The sequence below is a fragment of the Colossoma macropomum genome, unplaced genomic scaffold (assembly GCF_904425465.1).
Source record: "Colossoma macropomum unplaced genomic scaffold, Colossoma_macropomum, whole genome shotgun sequence".
NCBI classification, from domain to species: Eukaryota; Metazoa; Chordata; class Actinopteri; order Characiformes; family Serrasalmidae; genus Colossoma; species Colossoma macropomum.
In genome coordinates, this window is record NW_023494799.1 from 17,137,836 (window position 1) to 17,160,373 (window position 22,538).

The following is a 22,538-nucleotide window of genomic DNA, read 5'->3' on the forward strand; positions in this document are numbered from 1 at the left end:
TAAGACAGGTAAACGGGAGGATCTGTACTTCCACTGTGAAGTGTACTGGCCACTTACTCTTTAGTCTCATCAATAGAACACCACTTAGCAACTTGCCTTAACCACTGCTAAGCCACTGTATTATAAAGAGCTGCACAACAGGAATGACTTCTCTTTTCTTGCCACAGTTTCAGGGGCCTGGTGGCTTCATTGTTGTCATGAGAATAGATCTAAAAGCCTGACAGCCTAATAATAAATTCTCCCCTTTTAGCTGATTCCAGCTGAGTTGCATTTATATCCACTTCATACTCTTAAAACGGTAGCAAGCAAGCTGCATCTGGTGCAGTCCTAGAACAGTCGCTGAAAGTGGGGCTAACTCACGGCAGTCAGAGACAGGTGTGTATATTACACTGACCTTTCCCCAAACTCATCTCCAAAGCAGTAATGAAACTGCTCTCTTTCCCGATGCAATATTTAACTGACTTCTCAGGCAATACTTTCTTTCTTAAGGAGGCTAAATCTCAATAATGATTAAAATTTTAATTTGAGCAGTTAAACATTGAGATAAATTTGCAGCATTCAAAACACAATTTTTTCACTCTTGAAAATAAAGGTGCCATAAAAAAGGGGTCAATACCATAAAAGACTCACTTTTGGTTGCCTGTAAAACCTTAAATGGTTTTAATTGAATTCTTTAAAGAAGCATCTGCTGAAAGGTTCTTTAGGGAACCAAAAGGGGATCTTCTCTCATCTCACATAAGAACCCTTGTTGCATCTTTGTTTACAACTCTATCAGTTGTAAATGTTATTGTTCATAAGGGAATAGCCTATAGTCATGTGCAAAAGTTTAGATGCTTTTGGTCAAATTACATGTGCTGTTGATTTTCTAAGTGAAAATAAGTACACATACTCTACAGGGAGCACATTTCTGCACATTTTAATGCACAATTGCTGTTTATTTGGGTTTTTTTTGCTGAATTTAACATATTGGGAGGAGTTATAGCACATTTCATGCTTTATGTTTTACAATATGTTACACTATCGTGCACTAAAATGCATATTGTGCAGAAAATGGCATATTTGTTCCCTGAGGATGTGTTAACTTATTTTCACCTAGAAAATGAACAAAACAACAAAGCCAGATGTATTCAAAAGTCTGTAGGCAACTTTCACATAATATCCCTATTATTTACAAGAGTGAATTGGAAATTATAACACATTTTTCATTTGTACAGCAACATATTTGCAGTGATCACTATCAGGAAGGGTCAATGAGCTGGCTGAGCATTTTCCTTCGATTAGAAGTGGGGGGTGGATGGAGGGGGGGAGGTAAAACATGATATTATTGGTTGGTTATCTAGTGCAGGGTGGCACAACTAAAACTCAGAATATGTTTTAGAAGTGAGCAAAAGTTACTTTGATTAAAGGTAAGAAGAATTATATAAATATAATTTTATGATATGATGAATAATGCTTAATATGATCAGGGGACACAAACATTTAGCAAATTTTGGAATTTTGATTTCAGCTTAACTTGAAAGACAGATATCATTATATGTGTGTGTGCGTGTGTGTGTGGGTGTGTGTCTGTGTGTGTTAGAAAGACCGCATGCACTTCCTTTAAAGGCCAACATTTTCAGCCCAATGATCTCAATAGTTCTGCCATTTTGCGGAGAGCATGGCATCCACTTCAAACCCGCTATGTCTTTTCAGGCGCATCATGGCAAATTCTAATGGAACCCCAGAGCTCCAGGGACTGGCGCAGACAGCACAGCCCGGCCCAAGCAAAGAGCATGCAGAGGATCTAAAGCTGGCTGCCTCCCAGACACCACCGCCATGGGAAAAGAGCCGAAACAAAAGTAAGAAGAAAAGGAGAGACAGCGGCAGGCCAAAGAGCAGAAAGACGGCTGGCGCTGGAAGCAGAGATGGATGGGTAGATGAGGTTGTGGGGGCGGATAATGAACAGAGCCCCCTGCCTCCTCTGTCGTGCATCTCTTTAAAAAGCCTGGTGGAGGTTGAGACGAAGTTAGTGTACAGTGACGAACAGAACATTACCCACAAGCTCGCTCAGTCCCCAGCCTCCACCTCCTCACAATTAATGTGTCAAAGCAGTGAAACAGTGGGGCCTCCAAGTGGACCTAATCTCGGCTTTCTGTCTCAAATTGACAAATGGCTCGATGTGGCTTTACAAGATGCCGACGCACACTACAGGCTGGAGAAATATGCCATCGCAGCCAGTCGCTTCTCCGCTGCTCTGAAGGTACTTGATTTACATCTCACTGAACTCTGTCCCTTATATATTTATTTCATTCTTTATACACCCTTTATAAACAAACAAAATTGCACTATTACTTACTGTTTTTTATCCACTCCACACAAGTGTAAAACAATATGGCACATAGAATTAGGTTAATACTTGAGGAACTTTTTAATTTTGCCAGTAAAGCAATCTCAGTATTAAAGGGTCTGTATCCCAAAATAACTCATTTTCTTCACTTTTTTAAGGTGAAGGCATTTACGTCTACAGACATTTAGGCTACAGCAGTTTAGCCCTGCCCATTCACATTGAATTTATAAGGAATGTTTCAGTCTTGGCTGCTTTTTGAACAAGGCACAATACAGAGCAGCCAAATAGAACAGAGATCATTAAGATCACACTTAAAGATATTGTAACAAAAATAGCCTGTTTGATTCTATGTCTGGCTTTACACAGTGAAACTTTAATGCAACTAGTTGTGTGTTGTGGCTTGCAAATTAATTTCTGTCTATCTGTCACTCAAGTTGCACGCAACACATTTGATTACTCCACTAGTTAGTGCAAATTAGCAGCTGGAATTTTTAAATACATCATATAGTTTTGCTATATAAAGTCATCTGCAATGTTTTCCATTCGTATATTTAATACATGACACCTTTGCTTTTCTTCATTCTATATCTACATATCTGTCTTTAATTTATTTATCTACGGTTCTTTACTACATATTTGACTTTTTCTGTTCTGTGTATGTTAAGCCTTTAATTTGCCATTACAGTTGTACTTGATGTCTTGCTCATTCTGTCCTAGAAGCACTGCAAGTTCACCAATGAACACATCTTGGTCTCCTCTCTGTAATCATTTTCTTCATTTAGATCCTAAAGCAATCTCTATTTTATGTGAAATTATGAGACATCAAGAGAGGAGAAAATGAATAATCTACCAACATAAATCACTATAACAGTCGGCTACCAAAGAAACAAGCAGCCGTTTAACAGCCTTTAGCATTACCTGGCTAGTTAAGCCAGCTGTTTACAGAAATGTTAACTTTAAGACACTCATTTGGTAAATGACAAATTAAAATCTTGTATAAACGTGTCTCATGTTTAACCCCCCAGGATATCATTTGTGTTTTATTTTCTTTTTCATTACTCCAGTAAAAATCAATTGTTTCAAGTGATTTGTTATTTGACATGATCGCATGATGTGTTATCATGATACTGTTTTCATAAAGTTGAGACACTTGCAGCTTTTGCATCTGAGTTTCAGATTAATTACAGGACACTTTACATTATGCAACTCAAGTGAAATTTAGTTTTAAGTAAGTTTTTCGAGGTAAGCTTTGAGCAACTAAAGTTGTACGTAAGTTTCATGTAAAGCCAGCCTAAGGGAAAAAGAAAGGTTGGAAAAATGAATTACAGCTGTTTTGGGTACATAAAACCACACAAATGTCATAAGTAGACCTCAGAGAAAAAAATACAAGAAAAATGTAGGATATAGGCCCTTTAACATGGCACATCGACCCATTGTAAACATGTCTCTAGATGACTAATTTCACCTTAACCCCTTAACCCCTTTGGTGGGCCCAAAGTTTTACTACACAATTCTGTAACCCAAGACTAGCTAGACCAGTTTGCATTGTAGTCCCGGTAGTTACTGAATAATAAGCCTTGGTATGTAATAAGCCTGGGATTTTAAGGGGTTAAACCTTGTGGGTGTAAGTTTCGAGCTCATAGTAGTTTCTCTCTGACAAAGAGTGAGCCTTGCTCCACTGTGGACTTTCTAAGTGTAATGTTCATCAAAGTCTGCTTTCTCGTCATACTCTGTAATTAAACAAAGGCTTTTGGAGGAAAAGGATGTTTCCCAGTATCATGACACTAAACCTTCCTCCATCCACAAAAAGCGTGGTACATGGAGAAAATTTACTGGCCTTTTATTTAGTGAATATGCTAAGTTACTGGGTTTTAACTGAACGCATTCAAGGTAATATTCTATTTTTTTTTTCTCCTTTTATAATATCCCTTTAGTATTTGTTTACTTTAGAGGACATCAGAGTACAGATCATGAAAGTCCCTTCAAGCGGATTGCTTGTCCTGATATTCTGTAGAAGTGCCTCTAATTAGAGTACGCTGTACGTTTGCCTATGCAAATTTGCCACATTCAATCAATTACCTGCCAACAATGAGCTATTTGTGAGTTAGCTACAGTATTTCAAGCACAAAGAGACAGTTTTGAATATGTTTCTTGTTTTCATCTGAATCAACCTTGCCTTAAACATTTGTGTTGAGAGTGTCTTTTAATTAACAGACAAATCATGAAAGACTGTGCAGTTGAAATGAAATGAAATGAAATGAAATAAAACATGGTGATGATGCAGTCCACTGAAGCTCTGGGTAAATTTTGCTGTACGGAGCACAAAAGACATCCCAGCCAGAAATATTAGCCAAGCCAAGATACCCCAAGCAATCAAGCCCAAATTTAGATTTGCTTTAAAGTATTTTCTTAATCTCTCTATCAGCTCTGCTCTAAAGGTGCTGTGCTTGAGAGAACTTTCAGTGCTGATTATGAAGGCGTTTTCAAGGTTGTCGGCTTCATCGAGTCCAAGCTTGTTGCCTGCTACCTCAGAATGAAGAAGCCCGACTTGGCACTGACATATTCTCACAGGTAAGCATAGAGAACAGAGCAAATACCAACAGAGCAACTCCAGATCTAAAACACATTTCACTTGCACGCATGCCAATGGCATTTCGGAAATGGTAAATCTATGAGACAAGGACCAGAAAACTTTACTTTAATATAAAAAGAAATTATTCCAAGTAGTGTCATTCTGGAACATTCCTATTGATCCATTCATCAGGAAATGTTGATAAATTCAATAATATATTATAATATAAAAAATCTTCATCACTCCCCCATTCACTGGCAATGTTATCTAAAAAGTAGTTTTAATATTTAAACTGATGGCTAAAAAGGCACTGCTTGGGCAGAATCCCAAGTGTGACATAGTGTGACAGCAACATTATGACTACAGATGAGGGTGTTCAGTTTTGGTCCTGGAGGGCTGGTGTCCAGCACTTTGATGATTTCCCTGCTCAAATACACCTGGTTCAACTCATGTCAAGTCAAGTCAAATTTATTTGTATAGTGCTTTTTACAACTGATGTTGTCACAAAACAGCTTCACAGAAATCCATTTAGGACAAAGTTTCAACATGAAATGTAAATCCTCCAGGTGAGCGAGCCAGTGGCAACAGTGGCAAGGAAAAACTCCCTCAGAGCTGAGGAAGAAAGCTTGGGAGGAACCAAGGCTCACAAGGGGGGACCCATCCTCCTCTGGTCAAACTACCTACAAAATTATTATACTACTAATATTAATAGTAGTAGTAGTAATAGTTAGGAGTCCACTTCAGTGTAGAGTGGGCAGTCAGTCCAAGGCAGGTGGCGGTGACTGGGGTGTGGGCAACTGGTCTGAAGCGGGTAGCCGGAGAGCTCTACAGACCATCATCCAGCAGTGTCCGGTCGTTTTCTCGGAAGAAAGGTAGGGAAATGGAGTTAGAGTCATCTGTTGATTTCCAGTTTTAGGAGGTGTGTTTTTTAGCAAAGAAATCAACAAACTATGCTAGACCTCAGCCCTCCAGGACTAGAATTAAATACCCCTACCATAAAAAATAAAAGACCATTTGCCATATTTAATTTGTGGATATTGCAGACTAAACTATATGTGGTGAATGAACTGTATAGACTAATAATAGAGCTATTTGGCTGTTCAACAAGATATACCTCTTGGTCATGTGATGTTAAATAATGCACTTCATTATAAGTTCAGCATTAGAGTGCAGACATAAAAGCGTCCTGTTTAGAAAGAGGCAGAGCAATTCGTGAACACTGATATCCACTGCCTGACCTCCACTTATCTGCACCTGCTCTGCCTGTAAGTCATGGCCCTGAACCTGTCTCCCCAACACTTCCATTAGAAGGAAAGAGAGCAAGAGAGTTTGCCTCTCGCCACAACATAACTCATCCTGACTGTGTGCTACCCTTGAAAAGTTCCTTTTGCTTTAAAACTGAAATTCAAAAACCTGTAGTTCCACCTGATCCTTGTCACGCCATCTCCAAGGCCCTTAATGACTATTAGCAGCCATAATGGAGAGATGGAAAACATACAGATGTGTCCAGAAAGAAGCTACAGTATTGACTTTTAACAGTCAGTAGATTGAGGGGCTGCATGATCTTGTCAATAACAGTTTTTTTTCTATTTACATTTGTATAGTTGAATAAGGAGAGTTTGGTACATGGAACTGACATACTGTGAACCTCAAACACTGTTATCTCCTCCTTCAACTGAAAAGAGGGTGGTAAAATGAGCCAATCCAAAAACCTCTGAACTGTTATGCAATAGTCTTGATTCATTAATTTACTTGACTCAATAATATTTAATTGACATACACCAGCCTACGTTCCAGGCTATGAAGGGAATGTGGGCAGTTTTTATACCATTTTCAAGGAACTGAACTGTCAACGGGCATGGTTGATGTTCATGTTTAAGCGAGGATGAAGTTGGCTTCCTATTCACCAGCTTCTTTACTGAATGTTCTGTTCCACCTTAAATGCTACAGCTTGTACAGGCGCCAGAACATAACTGCAGTACCATTTAAGGTGGAATGGAAACTTTGTAAAACAAGCTGGCGAATAGGAAGCCAAGTTCAGGACAAGTTTGACATAAAGTTGTTAACTAGTTTGCTCTGCGGATTTCACTCCAGACAGTTTCTCAAACCTTGGACAATATTGAGCAGGCTTTGCTCAGCATTTGACACAGAAGAGACAGAAAAGAGGGGCAGTTCTAACTTCATTAGCAAAACAACAAGCTGACCATTTTGTTTTCACAATACACAAATCAATCAGACCACAAAACGAACTACAAGTGAACCTCACTGAGACCAGAGAGGCGATCTGAGTTCAGTTTGGCCGCGACAGCAACCTGTAAGTAGCAGCCAGGCCGTGTGATTTTATCCACTTTTTGACAGCTGAAGTCAGATTATCTTAAATGGAAAGTTTCAAAGTGAGCTAACAACTTTAATCTACTTTGTGTTGTTGTCCAGATTGAAAGCCCATAGCTTGTACAGGTAACGTTAGCTACAAGCTAACTAGCATAGCTAACTAAATAGCACAACGACCTAGCTTGTTTACACAGAGTTTCATTTATTTTCTTCTTTCATGTCTATTTTGACATGATGCTTCTGTGTGAGCCATTGCAGTGCCTCACTGTAAACCAGTGAATTGGAACAGAGCTCATCAAATTATTCATGATCCCACCAAAAAAGGGAGAACAGCTTGTTTCATTCTAGGGCCAAATCATAGGGTTGTGAATGGAATAAATAATCAAATAAAACCTCATCAGGACATTTTTAGCCCTGACCAAAGTCACATACCTTCTATGTAGACATCAGAGAACAACTTAAAATACGGAATAAATGCATTCTATGGCACCTTTAAACACGTGTCTAACATTTACTGGACTGTTGAAGATAGATTTGGACATGTAAACACATATCACTCTACAGACTCTCTCACATAGTTCTGACACTTTTGTGGCATGACACCAGAACAGTAACAAAGTATGTAACAAAACATGCAAGGGCCTGCATCTCTCAGGGGAGGGAGAAATCTCCCTCACGTTAAACATTTTGTCAGATATAGGGCGTTTCATACTTGGACATTTTCAGCGTTTCAGTTGGACCGGTCATGGTTTTCTGTGAAAACGTGAACACGTAAAATAAAATCAGACCCCTCTAAATGACCCCAAAAACAAACCGAATTCAGATCACCTCTCACAGTGGTCTCAGTGAGGTTCACTTGTAGTTCATTTTGTGGTCTGATTGATTTGTGCATTGTGAAAATAAAATGGCCACAGTCAGGTTGTTGTATTGCTTTCTGGTTAAAGAACCTTGAGGGTTACCGTACATACACAGCCACAATCTTTCAGCACCTTAGCAGTTAAAAACAAACTCCTATGGAAAACAGCTGCCTATGATCTTGTGAAGAGACAGCAGTGCAACTATGAGACTGGTTATCTGAACAACACTACCCATACTTTAGTGTTACCCAAGTGGGGTCTGACTTCTTGCACCTATAGGCAAAATAAGATTTAGAAGCAAGAGAAAAATGGAACAGCAATATTTTGTAAAATGCAGGGAAAGTCAACTTCAGTGCATCAGCAAAGGTTTTTTTTTACATTGCAGTTATGTCAGATTGTGCTGGTGTGCGTGTAAGCAATACCATATAGTGAGAGGAAATAAGGAAATAAGAAAATTTTGTTATTTAATATACTTCCAGTGCATATATCTACAGCAAATTGACACATGCAATGCCTTTTGACTGTCTTTTGATAAGTATGAAATAAAATGTATGTATTCATAAGCACAAACAAAAATATTAACTGATAGAGAAAAAAAGTTTACAGACACCACAAATTAATAATACTAGTACTTTGTTGCAAAGTTGCTGTTGGCAATTATAGCTTTGAGATGTCTATGGTAATAAGCAGTTGCCTTTTGGCAGCCTAGTGGTTCAGTTTTGGCCCATTCCTCTTGGCAAAGCGTTTTCAATTCTCCAAGGTTACAAGGGTTCCTCTGTTGGACTCGCAGTTTCAAAATCCTCCATAAATGGATTTAGTGGGATTCCAGTAAGGCAATTGGCTAGGTCATGTAAGCACGTTTATCCTCCTTTTTAGAAACCAGTCTTGCGTTATTTTAGCTCTTAGTTTGGGGTCGTTATCTTGTCCATCCTCTCCCCAGATTCTGCTTCTTGGCTGACATGTCCCTTCTCTAATATGTCCCACTACAGCGCTCCATTCATGTTTCCTTTAATGACATGTAATGCCACAGAACAGTTTGCAGAGCAGCAGCCCTATATCATGATGCTCCCATCACCATACCTCACAGTGGGTGTGGTGTTTTTACGATCATAAAGTCTTCTTTATCCAAGCATGACAAGCTGAAATATTATGCAAAGAGGTCTATTTTTGCTTCATCTGACCAGAGTACATTGTTCCGAAAGAGTCTAGATTTATCTAAATGCTTGTGTGCAAATGTTAGATGTGCGTCTCTGTGCTTCTTTTTCAGCAGAAGAGTTTTGTGTGGACTGTAGAAACAGAGATGATTGCAGTGCAGTTCATTACTTATTGTTTTCTTTGTAACTGTTGCTCCTGCTGCTTTCAAGTCATCCTGCATCTCTTTTTGCGAATGCTGGCTTCTGTCTTCCTTTCCTTCAGCGTGCTGCAAAATCTCGTATGAGACACCTATCCAGGGTCATTTAGTTGTGGTTCTATGAAATTACCACTTGCATATTATTGGACAAACTGTATGTTGCCCAATAATGTTGTCCCAGAGAACTTGAGGATTTTATATTGGCACGTGGTACAATTAGCATGAAAACACACACACATATATGTAATCACAGCAAATTATTTTTTATTTTACTACATAGTTTACAGGGTGGGGCAGTGGGCAACACTGGTGCCTCACAGCAAGAAGGGCCTGGGTTTGATTCCCAGCCTGGGGACCAGGGTCCTTTCTGTGTGGAGTTTCCATGTTCTCCCCATGTCTGCATGGATTTCCTCTGGGTACTCTGGTTTCCTCCCACAGTCCAAAGATATGCAGTCAGGCCAATTGGACATGCTAAATTGCCCCTAGGTGTGAATGTGTGAGTGATTGTGTGTGTGGATGTATGTGTCTGTCTGTCTGTCCTGTGACCTGTCCAGGGTGTATCCTGCCTTCTGCCCAATGATAGCTGGGATAGGCTCCAGGCACCCCCCTGCGACCTGGAAGGATGAGTGGTTTAGATGATGTGTGTGTACACAGTTTACAGTGCATTCTGTGGAAAAGCATACAGTCAGCCTACAATCACAGAATTATAAAACATTCCACTGGAATAAGGCACACCTAGTCAGCACACAAAGTACAAAAAAAGCTTACAATTCATTAGTCCATGCATCAACTACATACTACTGTAACTGGAATCCTTCTCTGTTGTGCAGTTAGTCTGCAAATACAGTGGCTCCAAAAAGTATCTGGACATTTGTGTCATTCCCTAAAAATGCATTAGGTTCAGTCTGTTAGGAAACAAAATTACAAACCGAGTGGCATTTATTTTAAACAGACTATTCCAAGACTGTCATTTTCTTTTTTGGCAAAGTGTTCTGACAAACAGCTGCCAGTGTGTTTCAGATCATTATCATTTGAGCAGTTTCTTTGCAGAGCAGACTTGAGCAGGTTTACAACCAAAATGCCTTCATCATCCCAACAGTGAGCACAAGCTTACCAACACCATCACAAGAAAACCATCCCCAGACATTAAATTTGCACCCCTTTACAGTATGCTTAGTGCAGTCCAGGTGGAATTCTTTCTCCATACAATGGCCGCTGTTGTACCACTAAATCAGAACCAGGAAATACCAAAGAAAACTACACAAATGAATGGCTAACTGCTAACAGGCTAATCGCAATGTAGATGCCACTAGGGGTGGGAATCTTCGATTCGATTACGATTCAGAGGGCTGCGATGCGATTCTAAAACGATTATCGATGCATCTCGATGCATCTTTTTTTTCTATATAGCATTTATATTTTCTCACTGTGTGAGCTCAAGTTTCGAGTTCAAGTTTCAAGTTTATTTGTCATTTGCACAACATGTCAGGACATTTATGCATTGAAATGCTTGTGGTGAGGCTCAGCTAATCACTCTACAGAAAGTAAATAAGTAAAAATAAAAATACAAGAAAAACCAACTGAAATATATTAAATATACACAAAATATACACAGAATATAGAGACAATATACATTTTAAAGTGACTAAGTAACTCGGTGTTATTGTTATTTAAAGTGACTTGGTACTTTTAAAGCAAAGTATTTGTAATGATCCATAATGAATTTACTTCCAATATCTTTTTTAATAAAACAAATGGAAGTGATGTGGCAAGTGAATTAGAAGGTTCTCATTCAGTGCTCTTGTTTGGAGCACGAGAAGCTGCTTAAAATGCGATAAAATGCGCAGTTACGGTGAAATAAGATCCAGTGGCAGTGGATGTCCACGCAGCACATGTTACAGCTATTCTACCCGTTTTCTTTAGTGATTTTATAACTTCGGTTTTGGTCTCGTTGTAGAGACGGGGGGGGATCGCTGTGTCAGTAAAGTATCTTTGAGACGGGACGTGTGCAACATAGCACAACTGTTTCGCAACGACTGAGAACCGGCGTGCGGACTGCAGGTCACATAGCAACGATGCGTTATTCGCATTTATAAGCAGCGCAGTTGGTTTCCTGGTACGTTAAATCTGCAACGAGAGACTGTCAAACACTAAAAAGTGGCGAAGCTGAAGTCGCTTCTCTTTCAAATTTCCCCATTCCACCTTAAATGGTCAGTTTAGAATTTAAGGTGGAACGGGTAAATTCGAACAAGAAGCTGGAGAATAAGAAGCGACTTCAGCCTTGTAAAACAGTCGAACGTTAAGAGACATTTAACTGATCTATTTCTGAGGAAAGGTTGTCTGGCGGAGATGGGAGGAAAACAGCTGTAGCTGAGCTGAAGCTTAAAGCAGAGCGAAGTAAATCTGTGTTTTCATTTATATTGTTTAGCCAATACTGGGACATTATCACACACTGAGACACACTGGACATTAAATGTTGTGGCTCCCAAGGTGGTTTGATTTTTGTTGAAAGGACAAAATGTTAATATTTGGGTTGTGACTCCTGACCTAACCTGGCTTTTAATGCAGAGGGAGCTGGTCGGATTTCTCGCTCATCCAGTTGTGTTTTTGTTATGTGCCGCCACAGACTGTCCGGGCGCTGCACTTCCGTACTTCCAAGTTCCGCCTTTTGTGTTCTGTCAACATTACGTTATAAATTAAATATTTAGAAAATCGATTTTTGACATTTGTGAATCGATTTAGAATCGCTCACGTCCGCATCGCGATGCATCTAAGAAACTCCGCACTCCTAGATGCCACCCACGGCAAACACGTTTGATTCCGTCTATCACTCCAACTCCAGTCTCTCAGCGTGCTCTCATCTTGTTTATCCTCTAAACGGGTGTTATTTGAGCATCTGTTACAGTGGGCTTTACCTGTAGCCGGATAACTACATTAGCATTAGTGTCACCCGGCAGAGTACACCTCAAAGAACCACAGAACAATTCTATTTTTTATCTTTCTGTCACTTCAACACAGGTCATTTGAATCTGTGCTCTCAGATACGAGTCTTTATCCTCTAAATGGGTATTTTAAACATTGGTTTGCTTGAACCGAGTCCATACTGCAGTGTGAGGCACTGTGCACTCACTTTAGTTTAGCCTAGCAGGCTACAGCTTAAAGCTCTAACAGAACAGGTCGGATTTCGGCTTTCTCACTCCCAACACCAGTCGACTTTGCCCTTGCTATTATATGTTTTTATCATCTATACTTATGATAGCAGAGTAGTTATCGAACATGCACTGTGGTGTTTGGATCTCTTTAGCTAAGATAAGTTAGCTAGGAGAGGAGATCCAGCTAGCATTAACTTAGCTAGGAGGATCCAGCTTCAGACACCATAGAAGAGGTTAATTTCAGCTTTCTGTCCCTCTAATATCAGCCACTCGACTTCGCTTTTTCAGATATGAGTCATTATCATCTAAATACGTGTCAGTAAAGCTTTTATTAGTCAGAATCCAATCTGTTCTGTGGTGAGCAGCTCTGGAAGCATGCTAGCTAAGCTAACGCTAACCAGCTACTCTCTTCTGGCTGGTTAGGCAGCGCTTAGGCTGAGCCCAGTTTTTAAGTTTTTTTCGTTTCAAACCGCGTGGAAATGCCACTGGAACAGTTATCCTCCGTGCTTAGAACCGTTCTACCTTGCAGCGGAAAAGAGGCCAAAGAGTCTGTTTTCACTTTGATGTTGTACTAAAAATATATTTCTCTGAAACAAATATCATTTTGTTGAACATTTTATGAAATAACCTAAAGAACCTCATTAAAGTTTATCAATGGTTAAATGTTGTCCCAGTATGTTTTGAGGCAACTGCATATCAAATTCCTTACTTCCAACATTTTGTGGCTAATTGATTGCAGAGGCCAAATTTGCAATTTTAGATTCAATTTCAATTCTGTGAATTTGTTCAGTCCTAATTGTCAATATGACATTTGCAGTTGTCTACCTAAGAGATGCTGTGTATCATACATGAGAAAGCAGAACGTATCCAGCGACTGTCAAGACGTCACTGCTGCTTGTCCACCCATCTGCCTTGTTGCTGTTTTGAAAATGGAACAGTGAGCAGAGCAAATGTGGTGTTCAGATTCACTCTTAGATAACTATACAGGGTGTGAACATTAAGCACAAAGCGGCAAGCCTAAAACAGCTTCAGAATGGAATAATAAGGGGAGGAAAATAAACTATATGAAGCTTAGACTGTCACAAGCAGCTCAGATAGCCATTTTTGCCATTTGAAAGTGGAGGAAAATGCCTTATTGGTCTGAGTTTTAAGGGAGGCAGATGGGATGTGAGAGAAATATCATTCATTATGTGCAACTTAATGGGGAACGTTCACCTGAAACGGACTGCTCTCAAAGTCAACCCAATCATACTGTGAATCTTTAAAAAACAGAGCACTAGACAGAAAGAGCAGGGTGACAAAGAAGGAAATACATCTTTGACCATGATGTTGCCTTATAGACTGGCCCTTAATTCATTTGTTGTTTTTATAACCTTCTGAAGGTCAAGAAACACGGAAGAATCAGCTTCAATAGTCCTTTAAAGTTGTGTTGTCAGGCTTTTCCAAACGTGACCCCAAAGACCAATTTAATTATATAAGCTATAGAATGCCTGAACATCTGCTGAAGGCCAAGACCCACCAAGGGACCCATTCACATGATCTAAACAAGCCAACGAAAGCACATGGACTCAGTGGACATAGTTCATGTATGTGTAAAAATACTACCAGCTTTTGATGGAAATATAGTGGTTGTTAGTTCTTACAGAATTCTTTCAAGGATTTTTCAACAATGATATGCATCACTGTCAAATCAGGACATTTAGTAGCGAACGGACCAATAATAATGGTCCAAAATTACTTGTTACATTATGGTACAGTAAAGTTAAGGATAGATATTGTTTCTGAAATTGCCTACCAGGCCCCAATACAGGGGTGCAAAAGCATGCATTGTACCCTCAGTGTAAATTTCTGCACCCTCAGATGGGCTTTGGGGAAATGCATTTAGACAGCTAGCTGTTGTTGTTAGCATGGATGTTCCCTAACATCAGGAAAGTTAATCAATCAACATTTTATATTTTATGTTTTATTTTTTCCAATATGTTAAACTCAGCAAATAAATAGAAACTGTGCACTAAAATAAGCAGAAAAAATTCACTTAAAAAATCAGCAAAATGTAAATTGTCTAGGGGTGTTCAAACTTTTGCATACAACTATAAATCACTGGATATTCCAGTAAATGCAGATAGTTGTTCATTTTCAGCCTTATAATCATGAACAACCCTGGAAATACGTGCTTGCAGCCCTGCCATTGTGATAACGTTGACCACTTCAGCGAGCATTGCAGAACGTAGGTCCAACATCCATGAGTCAGGTTTAAGCCTAGGGCAAGAAGCCTCAAGGGTTTTCTTTAAACAAATGCATTTGGGACACACTTGCACAATGTGCAGGCTCTGCATATGCCAGAACACTGGATTGTACTGTTTTTTTTTTTTTAATTAGCTAATTTGCTTATCTTCAGTGGCTAAATTCACATTACAAGCATAGTGCAACTTAATGACAAGTTAAATAAATAAACACATAAACACATAAATGCATTTAACTTCTCCTACCTCTTCAGTCATGTTAGTCAGAAAATTGTAAACAAAACTACCCACTCTATATCTTAAGATAAGATAAGATAAGACAAGATAAGATAAGATAAGATAAGTTAGTCCCACCACAGGGGTAATTTACAAGGAATTTTGGATAGAACGAGCCACGGCACAGTACCACATTGTTGCAATCCTAGCAGAAGGCCTCTGTAAGAATGCATAAAGGGTACTAGTAATGAATCAAATGACAAATGGGACACACTTCCTCTCACGGTCCATGTGTGCCTGTGTAATGGTGGACTGCAATTTTAGAGTGGGCCATTTGCAGCTGGGCCTTTCATATAGTTTGGGCAAAAATCAAAATTAATTGAGGCTTGTAACGTGAATGTGGCCTAGTATGTGCAGGGCAGGTGGTACTCCAGGACCAGGGGCTGTATTTCAGAAACTTCCTATCTTTAGGCCTCAGTTAAGATCTGACAAAGTCAAGATGAGATTTTTCACAAATTAGTATTATAGAAGCAAATACTATCTTAATTGATCTATTCTACATCTTATTTGGAGTCATAATCACAATAACGTAAACAAATACATAAGTTATACACTAATCAGGCATAACATTATGATCACCTCCCTGTTTTATTATTTTAAGGGGTCAGTCGTGGGCTGGAGGTTAGGGAACCAGCCTTGTGACCGGAAGGTCGCCGGTTTGATCCCCTTGGCATGGTGCCATAAGCCTTGTGGTCCTGAACGTGACTGAAATGCCTTTGAGCAAGGCACCTAAACCCCCAACTGCTCCCTGGGTGCCGTGGATAGGCCACCCACCAAAATGTGGGCAAATGTGCTCATTGCTCCCTAGTGTGTGTTCACTGGTGTGCATGTATGTGGGTGTTTCACTGCATGGATGGGTTAAATGCGGAGGTCTAATTCCTCTGTGTGCAAACACAGTTGGCTAATGGTTCTGAATTCTAATTCTACGCTCATTGTCCATTTTATCAGCTCCACTTACTATATAGGTGCAATTTTCAGTTCTACAATTACAGACTGTAGTCCATCTGTTTCTCTGCATACTTTGTTAGCCCCCTTTTACCCTGTCCTTCAGTGGTCAGGACCCCCATGGACCCTCACAGAGCAGGTACTATTTGGGTGGTGGATCATTCTCAGCACTGCAGTAACACTGACATGGTGGTGGTGTGTTAGTGTGTGTTGTGCTGGTATGAGTGGATCAGACAGCAGTGCTGCTGGAGTTTTTAACAAGGAGGTGGTCATAATGTTATGCCTGATTGGTGTAGTATAGACATCAGTTGTGAGTAAAATGGGAAAACAAAACTAAACTGTAATGAACTGGAAGTTTTAGTAACCTTGACCAAAAAATATTCCGTGTATTTTGAAGGCTTTTGTTACCCAGCGCACGAAGCTAATAAACAGCCACTTGTTTAACTCCTTCTCCTCATTATTCACCACCATCTCTGCAGCAATTATTCTAGCAAGTTTACATCTACATTGACAAACACATAAGAGAGCACTGGAAAGAAGGTGTCTGTGATTTTTGGAACCACAATTTTAATGAACTTACTCTCACACTTGAAACTGCCATTTTGTGCTATGAAAAAATGTAACGGCTAATGCTAGTGAACTTGTTATGCCTATCACAGTTGCTTAAAAACAGTTCTTTTTTCATCAGTACATCAACACTAGAATCCAAGGTTTAAAACAGGAGTTAGGACACTGGTGTTGCCCTACATCTCAGCAAGCTGCTTCTGTAATGCTCTTTTCTTATTTGGAGTTAGGACAAGATAATGACCTTAGTAAGTGTTATTCCTTTGCAATAGCCACTGTCCTAACTGAAGTTGTCATGGTGACTAAACAGACAATATAAGATTTCAGAAATAGGATGTTTCTGTAAAATGGCCCCAGGCTTGAGAACCTGTGTCCTCAAGTGTACCCCCATTTACTTCTAAAGCACCCTCAGTAATTTTGTTCTGGATCAGGCCTTCAAGCCCTTCTTACGACAGCAGCATATGTCTAGCACTACGTCTTATTCATAGTTTCGCTGGTGTTGTTGTCGTCATCTCAGGTGACTCACAGCTGCCTGCTAAGCAGGGCATGGAGCTGCAAGTTTTCTCTGGTGTCTCAACTTCACGGTGTCTGGAAGAGTGCACGCTCAAAGACTCCTAAATTCCCTTATGGCTGGTTCCTCAGCTTGTACATTTAGTTGGCTGTGTCTTAATGCTTGGCACAGAATAAGTTGGTTGTTGAGCTCGTCTGTGTCTTCTCTGTACCCTCCTCACAGGAACCTGCTTTGAGCACGGTGAGGGCGGGGGTGGGATCTCATCAAAGGCAGCTTTGTCGATTCCTGTCGAATGGATTTTGTATATATTAGCTTCGTACACGGCAGCCTGGAACTCGACAAAACAGTTCAGATAAAAATACCATGCTACCGAGGCTTTTGAGGCGCCTTGTGATGACAGCGTTTCCGCGTCGTTTTGAATTGCAGGGCTGTGTTCATCTCTCTCCCCCTCTCTCTCTTTCCCTGTCTCTCTCCCTCCATCTCTCTCTCCCCCTCTCTGTCATGTGTTCAGGTTGTAGGTGCTGTTTTCTAACAAGGCTGCTTTATACTCTGTCACAATGCAAAACTTTTGAGTTTATCATCTGCAAACAATTATTTTGAGATGTCTCACTTGGTCTGCAAGAGGACAGAGAGAGCTTGAGAGTGAGAATGGAGAGAGAAATAATGAGAAAATTTGATTCCCTTTCACCAAACAGTCGACTACATAGATGAGTGTATTTTCGCCGTAACATCACAGCTATGATTGTTCCAGTTTGCCTTGCAACTGTAATTTCAATCGATTCAAAGTTGTGGGAGGGAAAAAAATTAGACTAAATTCTGTACAAAACCTTGCACTACAGGTCTTGTTCTTGTTAGATCCCTGCCGTATGTGGTTTGTCTATTAGCCAATCATACTGATTAATGAACATAATTATCAACTCAAATAATCAGCCCTCTCAAGGATAACTGTTGTTATTTAAATTAAATTCAGGGTCTGTTATTAATTACTGTGCCATCATATGCTGGGGTGTGAAGAATATTGGTTTCACCCTGATGCAGAGCTGATGCTGTGCATGTGTGTGTGCGCGTGGGTATGGGTTTGTGAGAGATTCAGGACCATATTGTGTTGTCAGCTATATCAGAATAGCCTAGAATGTCAGTCAAGATCAGGCACTTCAGAGAAACAATTGGGTTGGAGGTTTGAGACAGTCGAGTTCTGCCTAAAACACGGTCAGGGCACAGGCTCATTGATCATCCAGCACTGAAGTGAGTTATTGCTGCACCCATTATTCTCTGCAACTTAAATTCAGTTGTTCAGTTGCCCAGTTGTTGTAAATTAATAGCACGTCTCGAACAACTGTAAGGCTTTTTTGTTCCTTGTTGAGTTCTAAGAGGAATAGAGAGGCTCTCAGAGCGAGATATGGATCAGCATATAAATAATAAACCCAAGAAGTCTTGGCAACCAATCTGTGCCACCGGAGACCTTTGCTGTTGTTTAAGATGTTTTCTATGTTTCCCTGAAGGGCACAAGGTCACTAAATAAAAAATAAGGAATTTTTCTCTGCCCTAAATTTCACCTACCCTCTAACTTGCACACTTCAGCATCATGTTACAGTGATTTTGTCCCACAGGCTGTCCTGCGTTAACCCTTAATAAACAGTATATCATATATGTAGGAAACTCTTTGACCTCCTAAATATGTCAATATGGACCACACTGCTCACATACTCACCAAATGTTTACAATTACACAGAATCATGTGTAAATGATGAGCTCAAACAGTCAATCATTCAATGTTAGCATAAATGCTAAATATATTAGCGCTAGCTTCCTTCCCTGCTAAAAACTAAAGCACAAATGAGTGTGACTTCCATGCTGGTCTAAGCTGATTTATGCTGGGCTGGAGCTATTTTAGATGGTCACCCAGAATAGGCATGTTTCTAAAACACTACATATCCTGGTTTTGGTGGTGATCAGCATACCTGCATCCAATATATGCTGCTTTTGCTAGTGACCATCTATGCTGGTCATCTGTGTTGTTTTTTCTGGCAAGGTAACTAACTTATGTTACTTTAGTGAAGTAATAACTCTAAAAATAGCAATTGAGACATCAACGTACCATCCTAGTTTACAATTTGGCGCACTTATTGGTGAAGTGGTGCTTGGTAAATTTCTGTTCACCTGGAAGAGTAAAGACACCCTTCAGTATCATTAGGGTCCTGTGGGTGCTGGAAGCTGGAACCTTACTGGGCTGATGGCCAATGGAAAAAGCACAGTTTCAGTTTTCTGGTGCCAAAGGTTCTGATACTATGTGCAGTAGAAAAAAGCACCTCAACTTATTAATGCATTTGGAATTGGCTGGTACATGCTTAAAAATAATGGTGCTAAGAAGCATTCTTTGGCATGATGTCATAGCAGAACCACCTTTGAAAGAACCTAGAAGAACCTTTCAAAGATTTCTGTCAAGAAGAGGTGGGTGCAGGTGTAAAGTTTAAAGAAGCTCCACACAATGTAAAGGTTGAAACCAATTGAAAGGTTTTTTGTTTTTTTTTTACCTCCAAGCCAAGATTCATTTGGAAACCTTTATTTTCAAGAGTGTACTGGAATGGTTGGATTATGGGCTTTGTCCAGAACATTGTCAAGTCAAGTTTATTTATATAGCACTTTTTCAACAGGCGTTGTCACAAAGCAGCTTTACAGAAAAATCCAGGTCTAAGCCCCCATGAGCAAGCCAGTGGTGACAGTGGCAAGGAAAAACTCCCTAAGAAGAAAACTTGAGAGGAACCAAGAGGGGAACCCATCCTCCTCTGGTTGATAACAGATAGCAAAACAATTGTTGTCAGTGGAGAATCACCACAGAGCAAAGCACAGGACTTAAACAGGGCAAATGGAATGGAAATATAGGTTAATGCTGCTTTGCCTTAAAATGTGTAATGCTTCAGTGCTGTGAATAATTCAGGAAAACAGAAGAGAAGGTAGACGAATCACAAGCCTATTTCACGCTGAGAGAGAGCTAACTTGGAGTTTTTTTCACGTTTCTGACACCTGGTTCTAGCATTTCATCTGGCTCATCAAAAGCAAGGTGTCACCTTCTCAATTACACTCGTCCTGAGCTGTAAAAGTGCATGTAAAGCATGGTGAAACGTGGGTAATTTAGTCAGGCATTAAGAGGCTTGTATGTGTTAGTGCTAGTGTTTGCTGGAACGCCCCATGTGTTTGAGCACAAGATGACAGAGCACAAGGAACAGCAATTAATGGAGCTTCAAAGTTGGCTATGATAGTTGGCAAGCTGCTGGGGAGTGCTTTATGGAGGCATTTGCTGTTTGAGTGAGGAGAAAGCACTGCACTATGCCATGGCACAAGACCTGCCCGTCTCACTGTTTGTGTAACTGCTTGTCTTACACTCTGTGTCATCACTCATCTTGCTGTCCATCTTGCTGCCTGTCTCCTAGTCATCGGCGGTTCCAGTCATTCCAGATTTGCAGAAACTCATTAACCCTTTGAAGTCTCAAGTACAAATGAAGATGATAAAGGCACCTTGTAATTTTGCAGAGGAAAGAAAAATCAACCTTTACATTTTTGCCATGTTTTTGTTTGTCATCAAAATAAACAGGAAAATATAGCAAGTGCAAACTTAAATCTGCAGATACAGGAGGTAAAATGAATGTAAAGGTACTCCATTATGTTACTAAGTATCTTATTATGAAACAAATTTTGCAATTACACTACAACCCCCATTTCCAGAAAAGATGGGATGCTGTGCAAAATATAAAACAGAATGCAGTGATGTACAAATCATTTAAACCTTATATTTAATTGAAAATAGTACAAAGACAACATATCAAATGTTGAAATTGCAAAATTTTATTGTTTTTTGAAAAATATATGCCCATTTTGAATTTGATGCCAGCAACACAAAACGTTGTATAATGCGCCTGGTGGAACATCTCACAACTAATTAGGCTAATTAGCAACAGGTCAGTAACATGATTAGGCATAAAAAAAAGCATTCCAGAGAGTCTTTCAGAAGTTAAGATGAGGAGGGGTTCACATCTCTGTGAAAAGCTGCATCCACAAATGCCAGTTAAAACTCTACCATGCGAAGAAGAAATAATATGTACACAGCATCCAGAAATCTCTGGACCTGAAATCATTTAAGATGGACTGAGGTGAAGTGCAAAAGTGTCCTGTGGTCTGAGGATTCAAAATTTGAAATTCTTTTTGGAAATTATGGACACCACGTCCTCTGGGCCAAAGAGGAAAGGGACCATCCTGCTTGTTATCAGTAATGGTGTGACGGTATTGGGGGGGCATTAGTGCACATGGCATGTGTGACTTGCACATCTGTGAAAGCACCATTAATGCTGAGTGATATATACAGGTTTTGGAGCAACATATGCTGCCACCCAAACAACATATTTTTCAGGAAAGGCCTTGATTATTTCAGCAATACAGTGCCAGTCCACATTCTGCATGTGTTACAACAGCATGGCTCCATAGTAAAAAATCTGGGTGCTAAGCTGACCTGTCTGCAGTCCAGACTTGTCACCCACTGAAAACATTTGGTGCATTATGAAACAGAAAACACGCCAAAGGTGACCCGAACTGTTGAGCACCTGAAATTCTATATCAAGCAAGAATGGGAAAAACATTTTTTGGCCTCCTCAGTTTCCAAACTTTTACAGAGTGTTGTTAAAAGAAGAGGTGATGTAGCACTATTTTCAGTTAAATATATGGTTTAAATGATTTGCATATCATTTCATTTTGTTTTTATTTACATTTTGCATAGCGTCCCACCATTTTTGGAAATAGGATTTTAATGCTAAGGCAAACCAATAATAGTACTCTAAGTTTATGTAGTGTTTATCTGACGTCAGTAATATGTCAACAACATTAAATATAATGAATACCTGCAGAACATTCATTGCTCATTGTAACTACCCTGCCTTCTGAAAAGTTTGGCAGAAGAGCAATAAAAGTTACAAACAAATGTTTGTTTTTTTCCTACAATGTAGTCTTTAAAATGTGTATTTTGAACATTTGTACAGTAAGGATAATGATTCGAAAGGCAAAATTTTCTACATTGCTCACAGGGTCACCAAGTCAGAGCAAGAAGTTATTAAACACTGTGTCCACTTACTGTCCACTCTATTAGATCCACCTTATAGATATAAAGTTAGAGACAACAGCTCATCTGCAGCTGCAGAGTTTGTGTTAGCCATCCTCTAGTCCTTTGCCAGTGGTCAGTTCCTGGCCACAGGACACTGTTGGCTGGATATTTTTGGTGTGGTGGACTATTGTCAGACAAGCAGGGCTGTGTCTCATCTATTGGTATCAACACAAAACCTACTAACATGCCAGTACTATGTCAGTGTCACTGCAGTGTTAAGAATGATCCAGTGGTAGTCCTGTGAGGGTCCTGGTCATTGAC

General features: G+C 39.8%; 1 protein-coding gene across 1 annotated transcript in view; it reads left to right on the plus strand.

Moving 5' to 3' along the window:
* Nucleotides 1-1,657: 1,657 nt before the first annotated feature.
* LOC118819307 (spermatogenesis-associated protein 16-like) overlaps nucleotides 1,658-22,538 on the plus strand; it is a 67,003-nt gene continuing 46,122 nt past the window's right edge. Inside the window, exons 1-2 of the mRNA XM_036587039.1 lie at nucleotides 1,658-2,239; nucleotides 4,752-4,897. Of these exons, the coding sequence (XP_036442932.1) occupies nucleotides 1,658-2,239; nucleotides 4,752-4,897 (728 nt within the window). The remainder of the gene's footprint in view (nucleotides 2,240-4,751; nucleotides 4,898-22,538) is intronic.